Source organism: Phasianus colchicus, chromosome 1, assembly GCF_987193195.1.
Source record: "Phasianus colchicus chromosome 1, bPhaCol1.hap1.1, whole genome shotgun sequence".
In the NCBI taxonomy this organism is placed as follows: Eukaryota; Metazoa; Chordata; class Aves; order Galliformes; family Phasianidae; genus Phasianus; species Phasianus colchicus.
The window spans coordinates 176,512,847-176,534,739 of NC_143436.1; the positions used below are offsets into that span (position 1 = coordinate 176,512,847).

General features: G+C 38.2%; 1 protein-coding gene across 2 annotated transcripts in view; it reads left to right on the forward strand.

Annotated features, from left to right (window-relative positions):
- UBL3 (ubiquitin like 3) overlaps nucleotides 1–16,614 on the forward strand; it is a 56,902-nt gene extending 40,288 nt beyond the window's left edge. The window contains exons 2-5 of one of the 2 annotated variants that reach the window (XM_031615831.2): nucleotides 5,779–5,887; nucleotides 9,694–9,780; nucleotides 15,109–15,186; nucleotides 15,577–16,614. In XM_031615831.2, coding sequence (XP_031471691.1) covers nucleotides 5,779–5,887; nucleotides 9,694–9,780; nucleotides 15,109–15,186; nucleotides 15,577–15,629 — 327 coding nt within the window. In that variant the 3' untranslated portion in view covers nucleotides 15,630–16,614. Of the gene's footprint in view, nucleotides 1–5,778; nucleotides 5,888–6,108; nucleotides 9,317–9,693; nucleotides 9,781–15,108; nucleotides 15,187–15,576 lie in introns of those variants that run through there. The other variant, XM_090133601.1, reaches the window with a different exon arrangement.
- The last annotated feature ends 5,279 nt before the right edge of the window (nucleotides 16,615–21,893 follow it).

A 21,893-nucleotide genomic window follows, 5' to 3' on the forward strand; every position in this document is an offset into this window, starting at 1 on the left:
TATCCTTGTCTGCAGATGGAGAAGCAAGCTCTCAAAATCCTAAGGGGGTTAAGAAAGAAATGAAATAAACCATGCCATTATAACTAAAGCCCCAAATCAGTCTGACACCAGTGGATGTAGCCTGTCCAAGAATGAACTTAGGCTGAGAATTAAAAGAACATTTCATTCCATAGGAGACACAGGATTTGGAGCATCCTCTCAGTGAAAATGAAAACTAAAATACTCTGTTAAGTCCAGGAGGATACATTTAAAGAGGGGATTGCATGAGATACCTACCTTAGGAGAGAATGGGAGTCTAGAACTTGCAAGTTCCTACAGATGTGGTTTGTGTAATGCTGCTGTTGCATTTAAGCTCTTGGTTGGGTTCGGTTTAGTCTTTGAAATGAATCTGGTGGAATTCAGTTAGTAAAGTAGAAATTGAGCAGGTTTCTCTTTTTGGAGAAACTTTCTGGGAGTCATCTAGCATTGATGCATCTTTGGAACAAACTTCTTTTGTAAAAATATGAAGTAGGATTTTGAAAAGCGATGTGTCAGTCTCTATTTCTGAATGCTGTTGTCTCAATTTTTCTCCTTCTGGTCCATTATTTAATTAAAAGTTCACGTCTGTAAAGAAAAGGGGAAAAATAGTCTTGCATGCTGAAGAAAAGCTGTTTAAATGTAAGGTTGTATCGTGTATGGTGATACTGAGGCTCTTATGTGTTTTATTTATAAGATGGGAGGAATCTTAAGCTTCTACTAGAGCCTAAAATTGATGAAACTAACTCATTTAGGTGAGAGTCACTCAATCATCAAGAAGTATTCTGGCTGCAAATCTCCCATTTCTTGATGAGACTTTGCATTCCTTTAACTTTAGCTGTGAGGTTACTTTGCTTCTGCATGTACATGACTCAAATGTTTTGTTCCAAAAGTTGCAGTTGCACAGCAGTTGTTATTACAATCTTCCGTGCCTCTTTTTTTTGCAGTTTACAGTGTATAGTCTTGCACTCTGATTTTTTTTTTTTTTACTACATCAGTAATGCAACTGGTGTGGTGGTTACTGTAGCTGTAGCTATGAAATCTGTGTTGGTTGTGGTGCGTAGGGGGAGAGGACAAGGTTTGCATGCTTGAGATCACAAACAGAATGGACGGTTATATAACCCTACACAGGGGACATCGTCCACAAGTTGTATTTAATCCTACTTCTGAGACCGTCGCTCTTCTGAGCTAATGTCTTCACTAGCAGTTGTTTCTATAATGTGGAAATGGAAGTCTGTGACCCTTACTCAGTTTACTGTAACAGAAGTCTGGAATTTCCTTTGGTAGCCTATAGCCAGGACAGTCGTTACCTCCCTGTGAATGAGCAAACTTGTCAGGGCCAGAAGAATCTTGGGAGTATTGTAGGACCAGAACTCCTTCAGCTAGGAAGGAGGGGCTGTAAGCATATTATCTTGAAATGTACAAGTTGCTTGAAAATTTCTAACATAGAAAACAGAACTGTGGCTAAAAGCATTAAGAATCATCTGGTAACTTCAAAATTTTAAACTGACTGCTTCCATGTCAAAACTTCTCTACTGAGCCAATTTAGTTTCCACTAAATGCACGCATCCATTTCTTTTTAAATATGGACTTTCATCAATGGCATTTTGCCAAAAGGTTTGTTTGAGATTCCCCTACAGTTTGTTTGAAGTAGGATTCTCAGACACACAGAATAAGATGTGCAGCAGTTGCAAGCAATTAACTTTTCCTAGTGTTCCTGAGGATCAAAATGAGACTCTAAATTTCAAGGCAAGTTTTGGGATTCTGTGCTTCAAACTCTTGGAGGTAACATGATGTGCAACTGAAGATTAAGATTCCTTCAAGCCAAGATTAAGAAATAGAAATACAAAGGTATATTTATCTTCTGTGCATGTATATGTGTATATATATAGAAAAACATGCAAACTACATGTCAGTGGCATGCTGTACTATAAATAAGAAACTACTTTAAGCTTTTATTAGAGCAGCTGCTTCCCTGCATTTCATGCACATCTGTTTTACCGATTTAAAGATTTATTTTGGGCTTTTGCTAATATGTGATGGTAATTTTTTTTTTTAATTAAAATATTCCTCTTCTGCTTTACTCATTTTATAGTGTATCCTGTAGTATTATTAGTTTATCTTGACGTGCCTTTTGTATTTGATAAGCTATAAGAAATATTCTGCAGCACTGTTAGGAAATCTATCTTGGGAGGGGAAAGAAGAAACTAGTATTTCTTGTTTTGTTTTTTTTCCCCTGGTGCTTGTATTGAGCTTATTGATTTTTTTTTTGCATTGTATGTTAACTGCAGAAGTAAGATTTAATCAAACTTTATAGGAAGCAACATCAGTTTTAGTTATTTCTCTACAATGTTCTTCTCCTTTCTGCATTCACTTCAGTGTGCTTGGCAATTTCAAAACTCAGTAGTGTAAATAAAAAGAAACAAGTCACCTTAATGTAATGCTAGCTGAAGAATGGCTTCAGTTCTATATTAAAGCTGTATCCTAATAATATTTTAAGTACTATGACTAATATTCTTTGAATATTGTTGTTTTTTTTCAATCTCCCTGTAGGATCCAGAGCCCAAAATTCTAAGGAGCTGGTAGTTTGGCAGTAAAAATGTCCACTGCCTAGGAAGGTGTTCATTTTCAGAACATATAAACCCCACCGCAGATAAACTACACACTGATAAATGAAAATAAATCCTTTATAATATGCATAAACTTAGAGTTGGGGGACTGGTTGGCTAGAGGGAACAAGATGGTCAAGAATAAGGGACATAGATGTGGGGAGGTGAAGATGGAGGAAAGCTGCTAGGGAAGAAAGCTTCTCATTTTATCTGAGTGTGCACAGCAGACGCCGCTGCTGAATATTTGGGGTTGGTTGGTTTGTTTGTTTGTTAAACAGGCAGCCCATTCCCTAGTACAATAACAGCTTGTGACGCAGTCTAAACCTCCTAAATTTTTGGCAGTCTGTTGGGGTTGTAATGAGATGCATTAACGCTTAAGGGATAATTAAAGATAATGAGGTATAGAGAAAGTGGAGTGCAAGGCAGCACGCTGCACTTCTGAAAGCCAGATGATGGCAATCTGACTTGTGTTGAAAAGAACTGATTTTCTAAATAGAAATTTTTATAGTTTGATCTGAATGCATACATAGCAACTGATGTGATGCCAGATTGCAAACTGTTGGTTAAATTGGAGAAACTAGGATTTAAGAGAGAAAATGTGAATATATAAGGGCCTAACATAAAGGAACTGAGAGCTGGGGGAAGCTGGGTCAAGAGAGCTCATTACTGGAATTTCTGTGGATTAATTTTTAGACAAGTCTTACTTCATGTTACTCCTTTAATGACAAAGATACACATAGAGAATGTTGCTGCTAAAATTTGTGGATGACACAAAATTCAAAAAATCTTCTCTCCATAGAAAGAATAGTTGCATGGAGATGTGTGGGTGATTTCATAGGACTCAGGCCCAGAAACTGGGGAGGTCTCAAACATTTTTGTGGTGCAAAATAAGGTTTTGTCAACACCAGGCTCCTTCCTCCTTTCCCTGGGAGAAATGGAGCAATACGAGTGGGATGAAATTTGGAGCTCTAGGGCATTACAGTTCAAATGTCAATTACAAGTTCTGCAGCTAAATAATGGAAAGGATGAAGGTGGAAAGGATGAAGGTTGATTGGGCTACATAGTGATTGAACTGACAGCATGGAATGGTTATGAAGGAGGTCTATGTATTCTTGGGAGGCAGTCACAGAGGATGGTTCCAGTAGATGGAGGAAATTACAGGTGGTGTTATAAGCAGCAGCTGGCGAGACATCATTTAATACCTTTCAGAAATAGTCATCTGGTTTGTGGAGAGGAAGAAAAACTGAAGTGTGTAGAGAGACCTGCAGCTAAGGAGGAAATGGTGTCTCATCAGAGAAAGCTTGAAGAGTGTGTCTTGTGCAGTCCAACTAAAGAAATCATGCGTGTTGCCTATAAATACACAGGTGGAGGCTGCCGAGGGGCTGGGAGGAGCTATTTCAACTGAAAGGCGATATAGCAAAAATACAAGTGGCCATAGCCTGACCATTACTAATGGTAGTCGTAGAACTTGAAGTTGGAATTCTTTGGAGTCAACAGGAATAGCGAACCTTGGTCTACTTTTGCTACTAAATCTTGGTGAGATTTGGAAATAATTCCTTAATCAATTGATGTGTGATAATAATTCCTTAATCACCCCCAGCTGCCCTCCCCTGCCGCAGCTCCATGCCGTTCCCTCGGGCCCTGTCGCTGTCACACAGAGCAGAGCTCAGCGCTGCCCTCCGCTCCCTGTGAGGAGCTGCAGCCGCCATCAGGCCTCCCCTCAGCTCCTCTGCTCTGGGCTGAGCACACCAAGGCCTTCAGCTGCTCCTCACACACCTTGCCCTCCAGAGCCTTCTCCATCTTTGTAGCCCTCCTTTGGACACTCTCTAGCAGTTTGATGTCCTTCTTATGTTGTTGTGCCCATAACTGCACACAGTACTTGGTGAGATAGCCTTGATGAAGCGTATAGCGTGATGGAGACCATAACATGGCTACTTCGGCTGGATTCTCTAAGATAGGTAAAATGAATCCAAGCCAAAGTATTTAAGATAGATTAGGCTTTGGAAATAACCAGAAAAATGGGTAGGTGAGGCAGGGCTGTCAGTGAGATACTTAACGCTGCAGAAGTCTTGAGAGTTTGGTCTTCACTATAAATTTTTTCCTTTTGTACTTGAACTAGAAGAAGAATTTCCTGACTTCCAACAAAAAATAATTCCAAGAAGAAAAGTTTTTGTGAATGTGGGATGAACCATGAGAGTTTGATCTGAAAAGGTGTCTGAGCAGTTAGGTTGCCAAAGCCTTTCTAAAAGCTGATTGGATTCAGGCTTGTAGGCCACAACTTGAAGTGGTTAGATTCCTACTTGTCCTAGACATTGCAAGTGCTGGCTACAGAGATACTTCTGGTGGTCCTTGCTAGTAGCTGCTTGTGGAACCCAAGTCTAATTTCTTTTTGCAATGCAAATAGTGCCATAACAAGCTCTTTATATGAATTATCTTAGTGCCATATGGAAAAAAAAAAGTATTCCATATGCATAGAAGAGAGAGAAATGATATCTGAAGGTGCTGATGGCTAGATAAAGGAAACCTGATTTTAAGAATCTGAAACAACTATGATATGTTGTGTTGCTGTATTGCACGTAGATCTCAACAATTTTACTGGTAGTAATGTGGCAGTGGAAGAAAAAAGCTTTGCTTTTGGAAGACAGAGTTCCATGGCAGCTGGGACCAAGAAACGATACTGTTTGATTCCACTGTGTTTTGTAGGAGTTGCAGTGGGTGAAATATCTGGGCTAATAAATATTGTACTGGAGGTCTTTACTTAAGTGCACAGACTATTCAAATGCAAGTTTCAAATGCAGTGCTATGTCTACAGGTTAATTTTCCAGATTTATATTTTTCTTTTTATTCAAGGTGATATGTTGCTAGTGGTTCTTGGCAGAGCTCTTTCATACTCTGCTAAAAGGGTTTTCTAGTGTTGCCCTCAATTTGATCACTACCTATCACAATCTTCTGGTGTTCAACATCAGAAATGTCAGCTGTTAAAATTTTATCTTCCTAGTTTGTCCCAGTTTTTAGTACCATCCGAGCATATTGTCACATCACTTTGGGAGTTTTTTTTCCCAAAACCAATGACAACTTTTTAGTAATTTGTTAAAAATATATATATAATTAAGCTTTCTTCAGTTCTTTTCCTAATAGTGCATTTCATTTACAGATAAATTTGCGCCTCATCTTGGTAAGCGGAAAAACGAAAGAGTTCTTGTTCTCACCAAATGACTCTGCTGCTGATATTGCAAAACATGTGTATGACAACTGGCCGATGGGTAAGTAGCCTCTGGCATTTTAATGGCAAGTTTGAAGTTTCCCTCTGTTCTCAGACTGAAGTGCTAATAAATGTGCTCTCAGCATTCAGATTTACATAAAGTAAAATTGTCATCTTGCCTTTGTTTGTTTCTTAGATTTAGATGTTTTGACTGTTTCCCTCTTTGTTTTAAAACTCACTTTCCCAGACTGAAGTTATTTCTTTATCTTTAAATATTTTTCTTGGTTAATTTTGGTAGAGGATATGATAAGTGGAAGACCTCAAAATACTGGGGATACAGAACTACTTATGTGAGGATAGCTAGTGGAAAACATGGTGTGTCACAGAAACACATTTGTGGTATTGAGTCTCAAGTTTTTCTCACTTACTGCCTTATCGTGGGAAGGATCTGTATTAATATTTTCCCAGGGAAAAATGAAGTATAAAAGTACATTTTAAGAGGTATTAAGACAGAGGGAACTAAGAGTGTTTATATGAATGTATTTGGTGCTATGCAGGAATACTACTCTTGTAAATTGGAATTGAAGACTAAGGTGTATTATTCACATATGTGAATAGTTCCATAAAGACAAAGTGCTACTGTTTTCCCTGAGTATGATTTCATGGGAAAATGGCCAAAGCACAGACATAGCATTACATATGATGAAAGAAAATGCTTCCTTTGGTACAGGATTTAATCAGGGTTACTATTTTGATGATGAAAAAGACTATTATTTGCACAAGACTGCAACACTACAATATCTGTTTTCTGTTGTGTCTTTATCACAGATGTGGGATAATAAACTGTGCCAAAAAGTTAATGTTGATAATCTATATTTTAGACTCTAAGCTTGCTGTCTTTGAGGTCAGTAAGCACAGGAGTTTTTGTGGTTGCTCATTTTGCTGGGATGTAGGATTATTGTAGCACAATATATTTAGTAAAATAAATAATGAAGGAAGAGGCTTATTGTCTTCTGAAATATTAGATACACAACACTTCTACACTAAGAAGTCTGGTTGATGTCATGTATTTGTAGCTGCTGTACATACTTTAATGTGAGCCTATAAAGTTTATTTCTGAACATGTGATCTTGCAGTCTAAAGCCTGTATCATGCCTCTTTATATGCATAGCAAAATGTTGCAGTGTTCAGAAGCAAAGGGTTACTTTTTGCTTCATCTTGTGTTGGGGCATTTGATTAGGAGGTCTTTGGCAAACATTATTTTAGGCATGTGAAGTAATTTATGAACTAATACTGAATAACAAGGGAAGTCATAATAACTGAAGTGATTTCATGCCACTACAGCAAAACAGGTACGTTGAGTGGTTGTAGCATTCAGTGTGTGATGTGGGTTTGCTTCAGCTCTCCTTCACATTAGTAAAGGTTTAAAGCCAGTAAAGCCACTGATTTCAGTAACCATAACGTAAGTTAACAGAACAGCATCAAAGGTGCGAATATTGGCATATGTTTGAAAGTTAGATAGTGTTTTGTTATTCAGATATGTTTCTAATATGATCTGCCCTTACTACCACGTGAAGAGCTTGAAAGTTGCAGACTCAGTTTGTATTTGAGAAGAAACTCAGCCTTTAAAATCTCATCTTGAAGAAAATGAAGAACAGAACTGGGCATGGGAAGCATCAGTTCGATTACCTGGTATCCCACGGGAGTACTCTGAATCTTCCTCATGAATATTTAATTGCCTGTACTAAGAAGGATAGCAGCAATTTAAAAGACTGAGGAAAAAAACTACTTGGTGTATAGGTTTTCATATACATTATTAGCCTATTAGCTTTCTTTAAGTGAGCACTCTTCTGTGCCATAGGACTGAGAAATCCGAACGAGGACAAAAGTTTGTTTGAAATTGAGAGGATATGAAATCACTGTTTTTACTGTCGTTGTGACTTGTCATCATTTTGTGGGGAGGAAAAAAACCAACCATGAAGTATCTTTAGTCACATGCTGGTGAACTTAAGCCAAACGTCTCTTCCTCCTTCAGTAATGCAATTGTTGATTAAGGATTTCCTGGCTCACAGAGAATGCTAAGTTAATATCCATGTATACAATGTAGGTAGGTTTCCTGTTCCCTTGCGTTCCTTTTTTTCTAAATAACTTTAAAAGATGCTTTGTTCAGGAATTATCTGTTAAGCTTTAAGAAGAAGAAATTAAAAAAAAAAAAAAAAAAGTCATAGGTAAATATTTTTTCCTTGGTTCGCTTAGTCATCATTGGAATTTGAAAATTGAAATAGTGTCAGAAATGTTTCAGATTGCAAGCCAAGAAGCAAGAATTAAAAAGATGGGTGAATTGGCAGATCAACAATGAGAAAATACCTCTGCCAAAATACAGTCTGTTGTCTTCTGGTTGCTGTTCTGTATCATTATGGTACTGCAAATTGGCTGATCTTTACAGCCGGTGTCTCTGTGCAGTTCAGTTGCTATAGAGTAAATATGATTATGTAAACCTGGTGCCTTCCAAAAAGTAGTTTCTCCTAACGGTATGATAATTCCAATCCTTAGCTTAGTCCCCCTCCCAGCACAGCAGAAATGGCACGTGCTTTCGCTGCCAGACAATTGAGTCAGATGAGTGGCAGTATTTGAAATGGCTCTGGTTGCCAAGTTTCATCAAAGCTCGTAGCCCAGGCCTGCACCCGGTGACCCTACAGCTGCTGCCCTGCCTACCCACCCGGCCACCCTCATGCTCCCACCGGCTGCCCACTGCTTTCCTCCTTTCCCTTTTCAGTCCCCCTTTTGTGGTGCCTTGCCGCTGTCTGTGTGCTAATTGTATGTTCCCAGTTAACGGGTTGGCCTCTGTCTTCGGTCACCATCCCCTACTGAATATTCATTCTGGTATACAAACGCTACAAAAGCTGCAAAAGAGCACATTTGTGAGCAGCTGTTAGCAGATATCTGGTCAGCTGAGAGACAGAAGAAGCTGCTCCCAGAGAGCCCATTTAAATGCAACATTTAAAGGTTTTTATATTTATTCCAAAAGCAAAGCGCAGATGTATTTGTTCATATTTTTACAGGGAACAGTGAAAGAGTAGGAAATGATCATTTCAGGTTATAAATGATTTATTACAGCCTAGGAGTTATGGGAAATGCATTATAGGAAAATGTATGCTTGTTTTTCCCAAATTGCTATTTGCTCCATAAAAACATCCCCAGATTGTTCTTGGAGACGTTCCTTAAAACATACCAGTAAATGTCTCCTCTGTGAGAGCCCTCTGTTCGGCCTCCCCGCAGCGACTGTTTGGGCCGTTCAGTTCCCTGCTGCCTCTGGACATGGAACTGGCTCAAGCTGGTCGGCATCGAGCGCTGCTGAGCTGCCCACAGTGTGCTCAGTTCTGTGATCTGGGAGCCCTGTTTCAAATGACCGGTCACATGCACTGCTGTATGCAGCTGCTTCTCAGTGCTGGAGAAAGGCTCCAGTTAGACAGCAAAGTGTGGAGGATGAGTATGGCTTGAGAACCCCCTGAGCTGTGGAAGGAAGAAAGAAGCAGTTTGGGCAGAATGAGTATTAAGCATCAACGTAAACAGGAGTCAGCTTGCCCTTAAAGTATGTTGGTCAGGACTTGTGTATATGCATTTCAAATATCTCATGCGGTCGGTGAGATAAGTTGATAATACTTACACTTGCAGGCATGCAATTAAATGTTTCAGTGCCTAGTGTCAAGTAAATTTAAGAACGCATTTCAGTTGAATTGTCCGTCTTCATTCTGTGCTTTCTTCAGTGTTTCATGCAGGAGAGTCCTGTACCTGGTTTTCTTTCAGAAGGTGGGAGAAATAACGAGGTGTTACTGCAACATAACTGAAAATTCTCTTACTTTTCAGATTGGGAAGAGGAACAAGTCAGCAGTCCAAATATCTTGCGGCTTATTTATCAAGGGAGGTTTCTTCATGGCAATGTGACACTAGGAGGTATGAAAGTAATTTTCATTATCCATGCTACAGCAAGGCAAAGAGCATTTTTATTATTACTATTTTTTTCTAGTGCAGTAAATATTACTTCCCTGTTCATGATCATGGTATCACTTGCTTTGTACTATTTTCCTTTGGCATGGAATGGCATGTTGTATCTTATCTTGTGTTCTTCTGTTCTATTATGACTAGTTGTTACAGTTTGGGATGTACCAACTGGTCAGTTCAGACTCTTGCAGAAATAAACGCTAATGCTGCTTTTATTTTTTGCCTTGTCAAATGGAATATTTTTTTCCATTTTTCTTACCCTGATTTGAGGGCAAGTTACTACATAAACAATTCAGTATTTTAAAATATTGGATAAAGATTATGATGATTGAGTAAACAGTGCTTTAAACCTTAGTGCAATGAAGACAGACTCCCTATGAATGAGAATGAGGGGAAGCATTCTTGCTGTCCAGTGCTCTCCCAGGGATACAACTGCATAGTTAGGTGAAAATAAAAGTAAATGGCTCCACTTCATCTACTCAGAGAATGCAATTCAATTATGCCCCCTTGTGGCAAGCTTTTCTGCAATTATGTACTTTTTTAGATGGCTCTCTTGGGTGGAGATGTGACACAAAGTTGTGACAGTGATCTTTCCTTTTATCTCTGAAAAGTTGCCAGAGTTAATAGCAACTTTTGCAATGAATGTATTCTCTTCAAGCCATTTCAAAAATAAATATTCTTACCTTCTCTGGGTGTTCATGCGTTTGCTTGATTGCTATACAGAGAAGATAATGTAATACAAAATCACTAATGAAATGTTTCTGAAGTTCATCTGAACCAGGAAGGAATATTTCTGGACTGCTTATGATGGTATTTCCATTATGGAGTGACTGGAACGATACAGCTATTGATTCATTGCCTACCATTACTAACATTGGCTGATGATGTACTTTTAGAATAGGTTTGCCCTTCATATAAATCATTTTTTAATGCTGCTATATGAACTGAAAAGATCATTGTCAATTCAAAAAGAACTCTGAGATTTTTATTCACTCTTTAATTTGTATGTTTACCTGGTGCCAATGTGTGTAGGTAGTGGTGGTTGGAGAAGGGTTGAAAGACAAGTGTTAACTCTTGGATCATGTCTGCAATTACAGACATGGATCTTGCCTTACATTTTCCAGGGGGTTTTCTTTGCCATTCACCTGTGGGTGTTGTTTTTAACTACTAATGCTTGTTCTGTTCACTGATATCTGTCTAAACCTGAAGCAGACTTGAATATTTGTTGAACAAGCTATGCTGAAAAATAATAGCTGTGTGCTGTTGACTTTTACCTTCTCTCAATCCCTGTGTTCTAAATGCTTTTGGTTCTGGGCATTTCAGTTCATTGTTAATCACTCATGCATTGCAATTTAATTGTCATGTTTTTAGCCTAAGGACCTGACATACCTGACACGTATGTTAGTGTTTTTCAAAGATCTTTGTTGCTGTCTTGTTTTTTATAAAATAAAAAAAATATCTAAAACAGTGGCTTACTGTAGTAGGAATGAATTTATCTGGAGTGAGGTAAACAGCTCAAAGAGCAGCAGCAATTCCTGTAGCAGCCTGAAAAGGCTCTTATTTCATTATTACAAAGTTTCTACTAATAACCTGAAGTGAACTTGTGAATTTTAAAAGTAGGGAGAAAAAAGCTTTCTTGTTAAATACAATATTTAGTTTCTTATACCACTGTAATACAGTTCCATTATGCTTTTCTATCTGCAGCTCTCTATAACTGCTATAGCACTTAGTGTTTTATTTGCTTTAGGTGATTAGGAAATATTGACTGGAATTTGAACTTACTGTGTACTGAAGCTTTATCAACTAGTGAAACAAGAGTTTCCAAGGAAACTGTGGTGTGGCTTTTTAAACAGGAGTCCATTTTGATCACATTTAAAATGACATAGTAATGTTCTCGCTGTAGCCTCACTGATGCATAAAAACTGAGACTCCTTTAAATGCAGAATCCTCAAAAAAAAAAGACAAATTGAAAGAAAAGACTCTGCAGAGTGGAAAAGTGTGTTTTAAAGGAACCATTTATTTGACCACCTTTTCTGAATGGACTGCCACAGAAATACGTTCACCTAAATCTTGTGAATAAATATAACAGCTATGACAACATAATGGATTGTTGATCTGGATGGTGGGTTGTTTATTGAAATGATTTAGTAAAATGATTATCAAATGATTTTGGGGGTTGGACTCAATGATCTCTAGAGGTTCTTGCTACAATTCTGTGATTTTTATTAAGAATGCTGTGTGCAATATCTGAAAGATAAAACTGGATGAGTAGAGGATCTGATTAATGTTTATAAATATCTAAGGAGAGATGGGAGGCAAATGGATGAGGCCAGGCTCTTCTCGGTGGTACATAGCTTTAGGACAAGGAGCAATGGCTTAAAACTTGAACATAGGAAGTTCCATACTAACATGCAGAAGAACTCATATGGTAAGGGTAACAGAGCACTGGAACAGGCTGCCTGGAGAGCTTGTGGAGTCTCATTCTATGGAGGCAATCAAGACCCAGCTGGATGTCTACCTGTGCAAACTAGTAGGGCACCAGCTTTAGCAGGGGGTTGGGCTCAATGATCTCCAGAGGTCCCCTCCATCCCCAACAGTTCTGTGAAACAGCCAAGCTTAGGGCATTACAAGTGGTAAAGAAATAGAGAAGTGTCTGTAGAGCTTGTCTTGCCACCCACACTGCTTCAGATACCCTGTTTCCTGCCTGTGCCAGGAGCGAGGGAATCAGAGAAACAGAGTTGCTTGTTCAGCCTCCAGGAAATCTTATCCTTTGCTTACATGTTTAGTCTGCAGTTTGCATTTGAAATAATATATTTGAAATAATTAGGGAGTTAATACATCACTGATAGTTCTCTTTGTCTTGTTAGTGGCTATAGGCAATATCTTACTTAACAAAAGAGGGACAGTCATCCTGCCCTGTGCTGTACATGTACTAAAGAGAGTGAGAAGGAAATCTGACATTAGAAAATCTGGAATAAAAGCAGAATTATGTAGATTAGAAAGGAATTAAATAAAGGTTTAGTTTAAGTGAGACAAAAGAATGAAAGGGCAATGATGATAGTGGGAAAGGATTACTGGGCTTAGTTTAGGGAGCTTGCTTTCTTTCATGGTGCTCCAAAGCAAATAGTTGTTGGAAATTGTTAATAAGAACTTGTGTGAACTATGCAAACAATTAGCTAGAATAAATTAATAAAAAAAAATTAGTGTACTTTTTGCTTGATTCCTATAAATAATTAATCTCCACGGCTCACTAATCAAGTTTCCTTGAGTGTCTTAATATTATAGAAGATGTCCCTGATGTGATTAATTTGTAAAATCTTGGTCTTTCTTGTGCCCAAGAATTTATGTAATGAAGAAAATAATTTTACATTGAGTTTAACAGGCTCTTAATATGCTCTTTGCAGAGTTTTCAGTTGTATCACAGAGATGAGTGCCCAAAATACTTTATCCTGTCAGACTACGGGCTGTCAATGGCTTCTAGTTGCAGGCTTCAAGTATATTAACCAACTTTCAGATCTGTTTTTTCTAGAGACAGCTATTCCTTCAGCTGCTTCAGAGACGTTTTTATCTGTGTATCCCTCCATATGTTACACCAGTGTCATAATCAGAACTTGATTTTTCTTCACATTCATGGCCACTAAATCATTTTTATTGCTGATGTTGTAGCTAGACTTGTATCAGAAGCAAGTAGTGAGCAAATCATGTTTGCTTGTTTTACTGCACAATTCTCCATCTATGCCATAGTGATTAAAATGAATAAAAGCTTTTTCTCTTCAATTATTTCCAGATCCACGAGACATTCATTTATTCACTTAAAATTATTTGATGCGCTCTCTATGGAAGCAGAAGTAATAAATTGAATTTAAGAGGAAAAATTCTACTCTAGTCAAAATGACTTACATGTTTAGGGTGAAGCCATTGTTGTATTTCTATTTCTCCCTAGCTTTTTTCCTTCTATAAATCGGAAATAAAAGCACCTTAAAGAGAGTGCATCTTTGCATTTGTTAGAAAAATAGTTAAGAAAGGTGCTTAGGATTAGGAGTGAGGAAACAAACCTAAAATAATGTAAAAAAAACTTATAAAAGTTCTTTTAAAAGAGAAAAAAGTTGAAGTTCTTAATACTGAACCTTACAGTGAGAAATTGTTAAACGTAATGAACAGTAGTGAATGTTTTGATTTCAAGGGGAATAGAAGCCTTGGTAAGTCCTGTAGTGCAGCGATAAATCCTTAATGCAGCATTGCACTGGTATATTTAAATCAGAGTGTGGGGAAAAAAAAAGTTTCAACAGCAAGCAGAATGAATTGTGGAACTTGTTAACAAGGCCCACGTACGCAGCATTGTGAGGAGTAGCCTATCTGATTTTAGTGTTCTAAATTTGATGCTTTGCACGTGTAGTGATGTCACACTATAATATTAAAAAGTAAGATGCAGACACTTTGTATCTCAGAAATCCACATTATGGATGTAAGTATATTTTAGGAGAATGAATTTTGCAGTGGTGGCTGGTACTTTGAGTGTCTCAGAACTAACAATGTAGTGGCTGAAATAGCCATTTTTCCCATCTTTATGAATGAAGGGCACTTAGTGCCTGACTCTCAGCTTTCCTCTTTCACTCAGAAGAGGACGATTAAATTTCTTAAAAAGAATATCAGAGGGCTGGAGCACCTCTCCTGTGAGGAAAGGTTGAGGGAGCTGGGCTTGTTTAGGTTGGAGAAGAGAAGGCTCCAGGGAGACCTCATTGTGGCCCTCCAATATTTGAAGGGAGCATATAAACAGGAAGGGCAATAGCTGTTTATGAGGTGGATAGTGATAGGACAAGGGGGAATGGTTTTAAACTGAGACAGGGGAGATATAGGTTAGATATTAGGAGGAAGTTTTTCACCCAGAGGGTGGTGACACACTGGAACAGGTTGCCCAAGGAGGTTGTGGATGCCCCTGGAGGCATTCAAGGCCAGGCTGGATGTGGCTCTGGGCAGCCTGGTCTGCTGGTTGGTGACCCTGCACATAGCAGGGGTGTTCAAACTAGATGATCATTGTTGTCCTTTTCAACCCAGGCCATTCTGTGATTCTATGATTCCTAAGAACACCGTGGTTTAAGTTGTTATTATCATGTCCTAAAATGGCAATCTACAAAACTTTTGCCAGGAATATGTTTTTTTAGTAAGTAGCTCAAAGTTTACATATGAGCTTCTGAAGAGATGCAAATCTGGTCAGTGTTAGTTTCAATTGATAAAAGATTACAGTAATGTATTATAAATCTCCCTTTCTTTCTTCTGCAGCATTAAAACTTCCTTTTGGCAAAACAACAGTGATGCATTTGGTGGCTAGAGAGACATTGCCAGAACCAAATTCTCAAGGTAAGCTGTACATTAGAAATGTTTCTTATTCAAATATGTGGCAAAGTAATCGTGGCTCAGGCTTTATAAGTATTTTACAGCAGAGAAGTCTTGTGGACTTGTGAAATAATAGAATATTTTTGTATGTGTTATCTATAGAAGACCAAGAAATTACCTTTCTGTTTTTGCATTTTTGTAAAAAAGTGGAAACTTAGCCAAACCTTTGAAACATCAATTTTTGTTGTAAAAAATACTCCATGTTTGCATGTAGATAATAAAAATATGTATTATTTTTAGTACAAAAAAAAGTACATAAGTACATTCTTCTCTTATGCATACTCTTTTCACATGCAGAACAATCTAATCTTTTTAGAAACAGTTTCTGAGCAAAACTTTCTTCTTGCTTCACAGGTCAAAGGAACCGTGAAAAAACTGGAGAAAGCAATTGCTGTGTAATCCTGTAAACCCTGTTAGCTTTACCTGCTAAGTGTGATGTAATATAGTCTTTGTCTTTCATGCTGCTGGAATAGAAGAGGCCCTACCTTGCTTCAAACACCTGTAGGAAGAGCCTGTCTGTAAATCCATGGAACTGAAATATTACACGAACACTGTCTCATTAGTCTTTTTTTTTTTAAAGAGAAAGATCTATGAACACTTTCATTGTTTTTTTAAATTCCTGCTTTCTGTTTGTTGAATAATCACACAGTACATCAGTTCTTGAAGGAATTTGATCTCCGGAAAACTTAATGTGTTCTTTTCCATAGCAGGAATCATTTTGCTACCACAAAAATCTCTATTAACCGGATCTAACTAGTCAAGCTTTCTAGATGCAATTTGCACTAAGTATGGTTGACGTTATATTTCTCATCAACAATCTGTAACAATAGTTGAAATACCTAGTGGTAACCTCCAATGTATAATGCAACACTGGAAAATAGTATATCTATAATGAAAGTAAATCTCATTTATGGCCAAATCAAGGGAAAAACTTAAGTCAATTCTACCTGAGTCAACCTGAGTGGTGGCCGACCTGGCACAGAATGCTAACTAAACCAACTCTAACTATATATATTTTCACTAAAACAAAAACAAAACGATGTGCCTGTAATTTAAAAGCACTCTGTAGAGGGCTGACGAAACTAATCTTTTTTGTTACTGTGTGCACTCTTTATCTCGTATGTTAGGTGAGTGCTTAATTCAGACAGCACAAACAAGTGCAGAGAGTGCATTTCCTAGCCTTAATATGGGAGGGGTAATTTCCTGTAGTTCATAGGCTTTTATTATTGTGCATAAATGTTAGAAAACATCTACTAATCAGTTTTATGTATTTGAATATTGACAATTGGTGTTTTTCAGTCACTTTCTCATCTGTACCTTAGTGTCCAGTGTCATGCTTACTCATTAGAGACTTCAAAAGAATTATTAAAGTTTAAAAAGCAAAAAGAAAAACCTCTGCCATAGTACTAGTTTTGTTTCTTTACGTAATCTGCATTTGGTATTAGTGCTTGCAATTGCATTAAAATCAGAAGCTGATTTTTAAAGGCATACATAATTAAAAGGATGCCATTCTTTTATTCCATATCAATAATTTAAACGTTGATATGCTAAAGAAATTTGCACAGCACTAAAGCATGAGCTAGTTTCATCTAAATCTGTAAAAAATAAAAAAATAAAAAAAAATTAAAAAAATTAAAAAAAATAAAAGATTTTATATTTTTTTCACTGGGGAGGAATTCTTCCTGGCTGAAATTACAAATATGTGTAGAATATATTTAATAAAAATCTTATAAAATACTTAACTATAGAAGTTAAATATAGATTGGCGTGTAGTATAATAGAACAATATTCCATATAAATAGCTTTAGCCTTTAAAAAGAAGTCACAGGTTGACATTGTGTTCTGTACTTATGTGTCCTCAACTCTTACAGATGTTCTATATAATCATTTTTTTGAATGATTGGCATCATTCAAATGTAATCTGGTTATTTTATCCATTGTTATTGCTTTGATGAAATGCTTTATATGCAGTAGATTTACAAAAATATTGTTCATACTGATCAGAATTAAATTTGTATAGAGCAGAGTTTTAAAACAAATTGTAAATAGCACTAAACATTTTCTTTCTGCAACCTGTACTGATAGACTCCCCTGTAAACTAAATAAAAAAATATTGTAGTGCAGTTTGGTGGTGCTTTAAGGGCTGTGATCGGGTCCATAGCTAACTTTAATAGCACTTCTTAATCTGGAAGCTAATTAAGGAATTTTAAGAAAAACATGCACTGAGAACTGGTAGTGGAATGTTTCTCTCCAGTTTTGTTTTCACTGGCGTGGTGACTTCAGATTTTGAGTGCTTCAAACCAATGCTGTGACAGCGCTTAAGCTCCTTGGGGAAGGATAAAGTTGTCGGCACCAAGTAATTAAATGGAAGGTGGGAACATTCCTGTCGTGTGACCACACAAACAAGTTCCTGGGCAGGGCCTTAGGTGTGCTCTCACGGTAAGCACGCGGTGACTTGTGTGGCTTCATTTCATGTACTTTGTGAACAGAAGAAAGTGGCATAGGGTTGGTTTTTTTCCTTTATTGGATGAGAATACGAATGTGGACAGTTGCAGTTGTGAATGTACTGTCATGTCTGGTGTACCTCACAGAAGCTTAATGTCCTCCTGTAAGTTCTTTTAGGCTTAATGAAAAGCATATGCATGCCTTTTTGGTGTTAGGAATTGAGGTGACAGCATCGTTCTGTGTTCATTGCCTAGATGAACTTGGGAGGGAATTCCTTTTCATCACTAGATAGGCAGCTATAAAGAAACCAAAGTTTTTATTAAAGTTTGATAAATGTTGACTTAAGTATGCCTCTAGTGGCATGTTATCATCTTTATTTATAAGATAGAACTTCCCTTTTCCAGAATGTTGCCCACCTATGTATTTTGGGAATTGGTTTTGACAACACAAGAAAAAAAAAAAATAGGCTGAGGCAGAACGTGTTTTATTAGCTAAAGAAGTCTTTAAGATGCATTGATTTTAGAAAATGTTTGAAAAATAAGCTTGTTTTCAAAAAGTAGTTAGGTGCTTTAATGCTGTATGAATACATAAAAATCCAGTAGGTTCTGGTTAAAATATTTGGCAGACTTGAATAGTGAAGTATGCGGAGTTCCCTTTTGTTGAGACAAATAAAATATATGTGCTTGTCCAAGCAAATCTGTAAATACTGCCTGACATTTTAAATGTGAGCTTGTCAAAATGCAACTTCTGCAGAAACCAAATAGGACTGTTGCCTTAATTTTCACTCAAGTTCTTAGAGCACAGACCATTCTACAGCGCTCCGTCTGTGGTGATGGACGAATGGAAAACTACAGAGGAGGCTCGTTGAAAGATCTGTGCATTTTCCTTGGATGCTTTGTCTTGTGGATTTGTCAAAACAAAACTGGCAGTTCTTAATTCCATATTGCTCTGCCTTGCTAAAGCTCATGCGTGTGTTTCTCTTTTGATTGGAATCAAGAGAGTACTTGCAGACCATAAAGATTAAGACTAAATCTTTGCAGGGCCAGGCTGTTGGACAGTGTGCTAATGTATTAGAGCGCTTGACATTTGATTCTCACTGTTGAACAGAAATGATATTTTCCCAATGGATAAGTTAATAGATGGCATTAAGGATGAGAGGAGAGGATGAATCAGAACCCTTTATATTCTGAAATGTCATGGAGGGATCACATCTGTCTCCCACACCACCACGTGTGCTATCAGTTGTAAATCAGTATTAGTACATGTGAGGAATTACGCCTGATAGTAATGAAAGTACTCTTGTAACTTCTGCTTTCTTAAATGATAGTGTGACGTAACTGTTTCAGCAGCCTTAAGGACTTCTTTAGTTGCTGGAAGGAGAAAGCCTGGCTACTGGTTGATTTTTTGCTTGGTTGGGTTTGGTTGTGCTAGTGTGTGGTGTTGCTGTTAACCCAGTGGTGATCTCTGCAGTCTGAATGCACTTCTTTAACACACTGCCTTTACAACAGGAGGTGCAGTGACTGAATTTAGAACAAAAATATATGGCACGCTGAAAAGCCTTTTTTCTTCCCTTGTAGGTAAGAAAAAAGGCAGCTGTTCCTAGGCTGGCTGAGAGTCAGGAAGGAGCTTCTGCTGCTGATCTTTGGGGATGTGAATGCCACGTGCTTTGTGGTTCAGTGTGTGCTCTAATAACATCCATTTTACAAAACCTTCTTCACGAAGCCAAGCAGAAGATGGATACGCTCCTCTCTAAAACTCACTAATATTATACTAATTAAATGGATAAGCTTAAGCAGATTTTAGGTTACATGTCCTATCAGAATTGATGTTTAGAACATTAACAGTTGTGCTATTGAAACTGACGAACTTCTGTAATTAAGTTGGAGGAAATATTAAGATCTTTGAAGAGCCTCTTATCTCCTTTATTTCTTTTGGGATAGCTATGTTCTAGATACTGAGTCTTGACAATAATTAGTGAGAATCAAGTTTTATTTCAGAGCCCAGTAAGAGCCAGGAGGCTGGCAATACTATGTGGTTCATGATAACAACTGGTTAAAGTCCTCATGCTGTAGTAGCATACTTGCCAGAAACAGTTGTCCTGTGCCATGTATATGTCCTACAGTGCAGTAACCAATTTGTTTACCAATTTATTATGCTATACTAAAATCCAGGGGGAAAAAAACCTCAAACTTTATTCTTTTTTTTTTCCTGTAGTTCTGATTCTCTTTTACTATTTTTTTTTTTAAATGATAAAGGAATAAGCAATGAAGTAGGAAATTGTGAAGGTTTTTAATATGAAGCTTACAGAAAAATCTGGAAAGTGCAGCTGTATGTTACCAAGTGTGTTAAATGGATCACAGTGAGAAGTCAAGTTCAGTTTTGAATGTAGAGTAAGGCATCGTTAGAGAAAGCAAAGTAACTTGCACAACTGGTAGTTTTGCAGTTGTCTGGATCATTCTGGAGCTGAGTTCTGGGCATCATGGCAAATGCTTTGTACTGCAAGTTCCATAGGGCCTGGGAAGTGGTAACAAAATAATCGGACAAAAGTACTGGGGATACTGAAGAGAATGGGAGGTTAAGCTATCTACAGTGGTGATGAGCACAGAGGAAACGGATGGAGAGTGTCTGCTTTTGCCTCAGTCTTGTTGGCCCAGTTTATAAATTCCTCTTTAAAGTAGAGATGACATTCAATTATGACAGGAATATTTTTCTTGAAATCAATGGAACTGACTTTCTCCAGAAATAACTTTTGAGAAAAGCTGAGCAGGATTTAAAAGGATGGGTCATTATAAGCATAGTAAGAAATTTCAGAACAGTTATGATCATTGATAAACCTTTTTTTTTTTTCCAGCAAGGTATTAATTTTTGTCCTTCAACCATTACACTAACTTAGTGGAGCTCTGCTCTTAGAGGGGGAAGAACACTTCCAGCACATCCCCACCTCCATTATGTGCAAGCAACAGCATAATATGAGCCCTAGCCTGGAGCAGACAGAGGTATCCTATGTCACGGTAGGAGTTTATCTTGGCAAACTCACCTCAGAGTTGAGGTGATGTTGGTGCTTTCTTGGAGCAAATTTGAGGCCATAAGCTACTGTAATTAGATGGTGGAGAATGTAAAGGCAGTAAGGAGGCAGTTAATGCCTCTTCTGAGACTGCAGAGCAAGATCAAAGCACCCTGCTGTTACCAGTTCAGAGAACTTTGAATTTGTAGGTAGTAAACATTTTGACTGTTCTACAAGAAAATACATTGCAATTACTCTTTTGTTTGGATAGAGACAGAATGAAACATGGAATCATTTCCTTTCTTGATGTCTTTCATTTGTTGTCCATATCTATTGATATGGACAGTCCAAGACAGGGAAGTGTGTATTGGTGTCTTTGTGCTACTGCATCTCTTATGCTAGCTAAATTAAGGAGTGACTGGGCTTTAGTTCCTTAATTTCTGCAGCTCATGCATGTTCCTAAATAAGAATTGCTCATTTCTGGTACTGCTTTGGCTGTAGCAGGAAGCAGAGCTGGCAGGGAGCCTGCAGCCCAGCCCCAAGAGAAGCTGGCATCATGGCTGTGCACCCTGGTGTGGAATTAAAGCGTGCAGGTCTCGAGTGTGGTAAGATACTGACATGGAAAGTCAGCAGGCATCCAGCAAAGGGAAATCTGCCTTCTCATCCTCTGAGCAGTGACCATCTCTTACTTCTCCATGAAAGTTTTCCAGCTTCCATCGTTCTGATTTCCTGCTGCCTGGTACTTCAGGATGCAGGCTGCAGAGATCACCATGGGATACCTTCTCTGTTCATCCAAATCCACACCAAGGGCTGGAAAACATCAGTGTGGATGCAGTGGGATTCTGCAACCATCTACATCTAAGCCCCAGGATTTCCCCGGGGGCTGCTCTGCTGCCAGTGCACTTTCACCCTTGGGAGGATCTTGATGACAAAACCATTCTCTGATTGGCTGCTGGGAGGTGAAGCTGTGTCACTGGGATGCTCTAAGCCAGCCCTGTCCTCAGAGAACTGCTGGAGCAACGCAGGTCACTGCTGCTGTCACCTGTGAGACTGGGGTCATTTGGGCTTTCCAGGGCTTTACTTAACGGTAAAGAACCTTCTTCACTCTTCCTCTTGGCTTTCTGCTGGCCAACTCATGCCCGCATAGAGCTTCCCTGCACCCACCCTACTGCCATGGGCAGCTGCTGGTGGAAGCCTGGAAGCCTGTTGTGTTCCTCTGGTG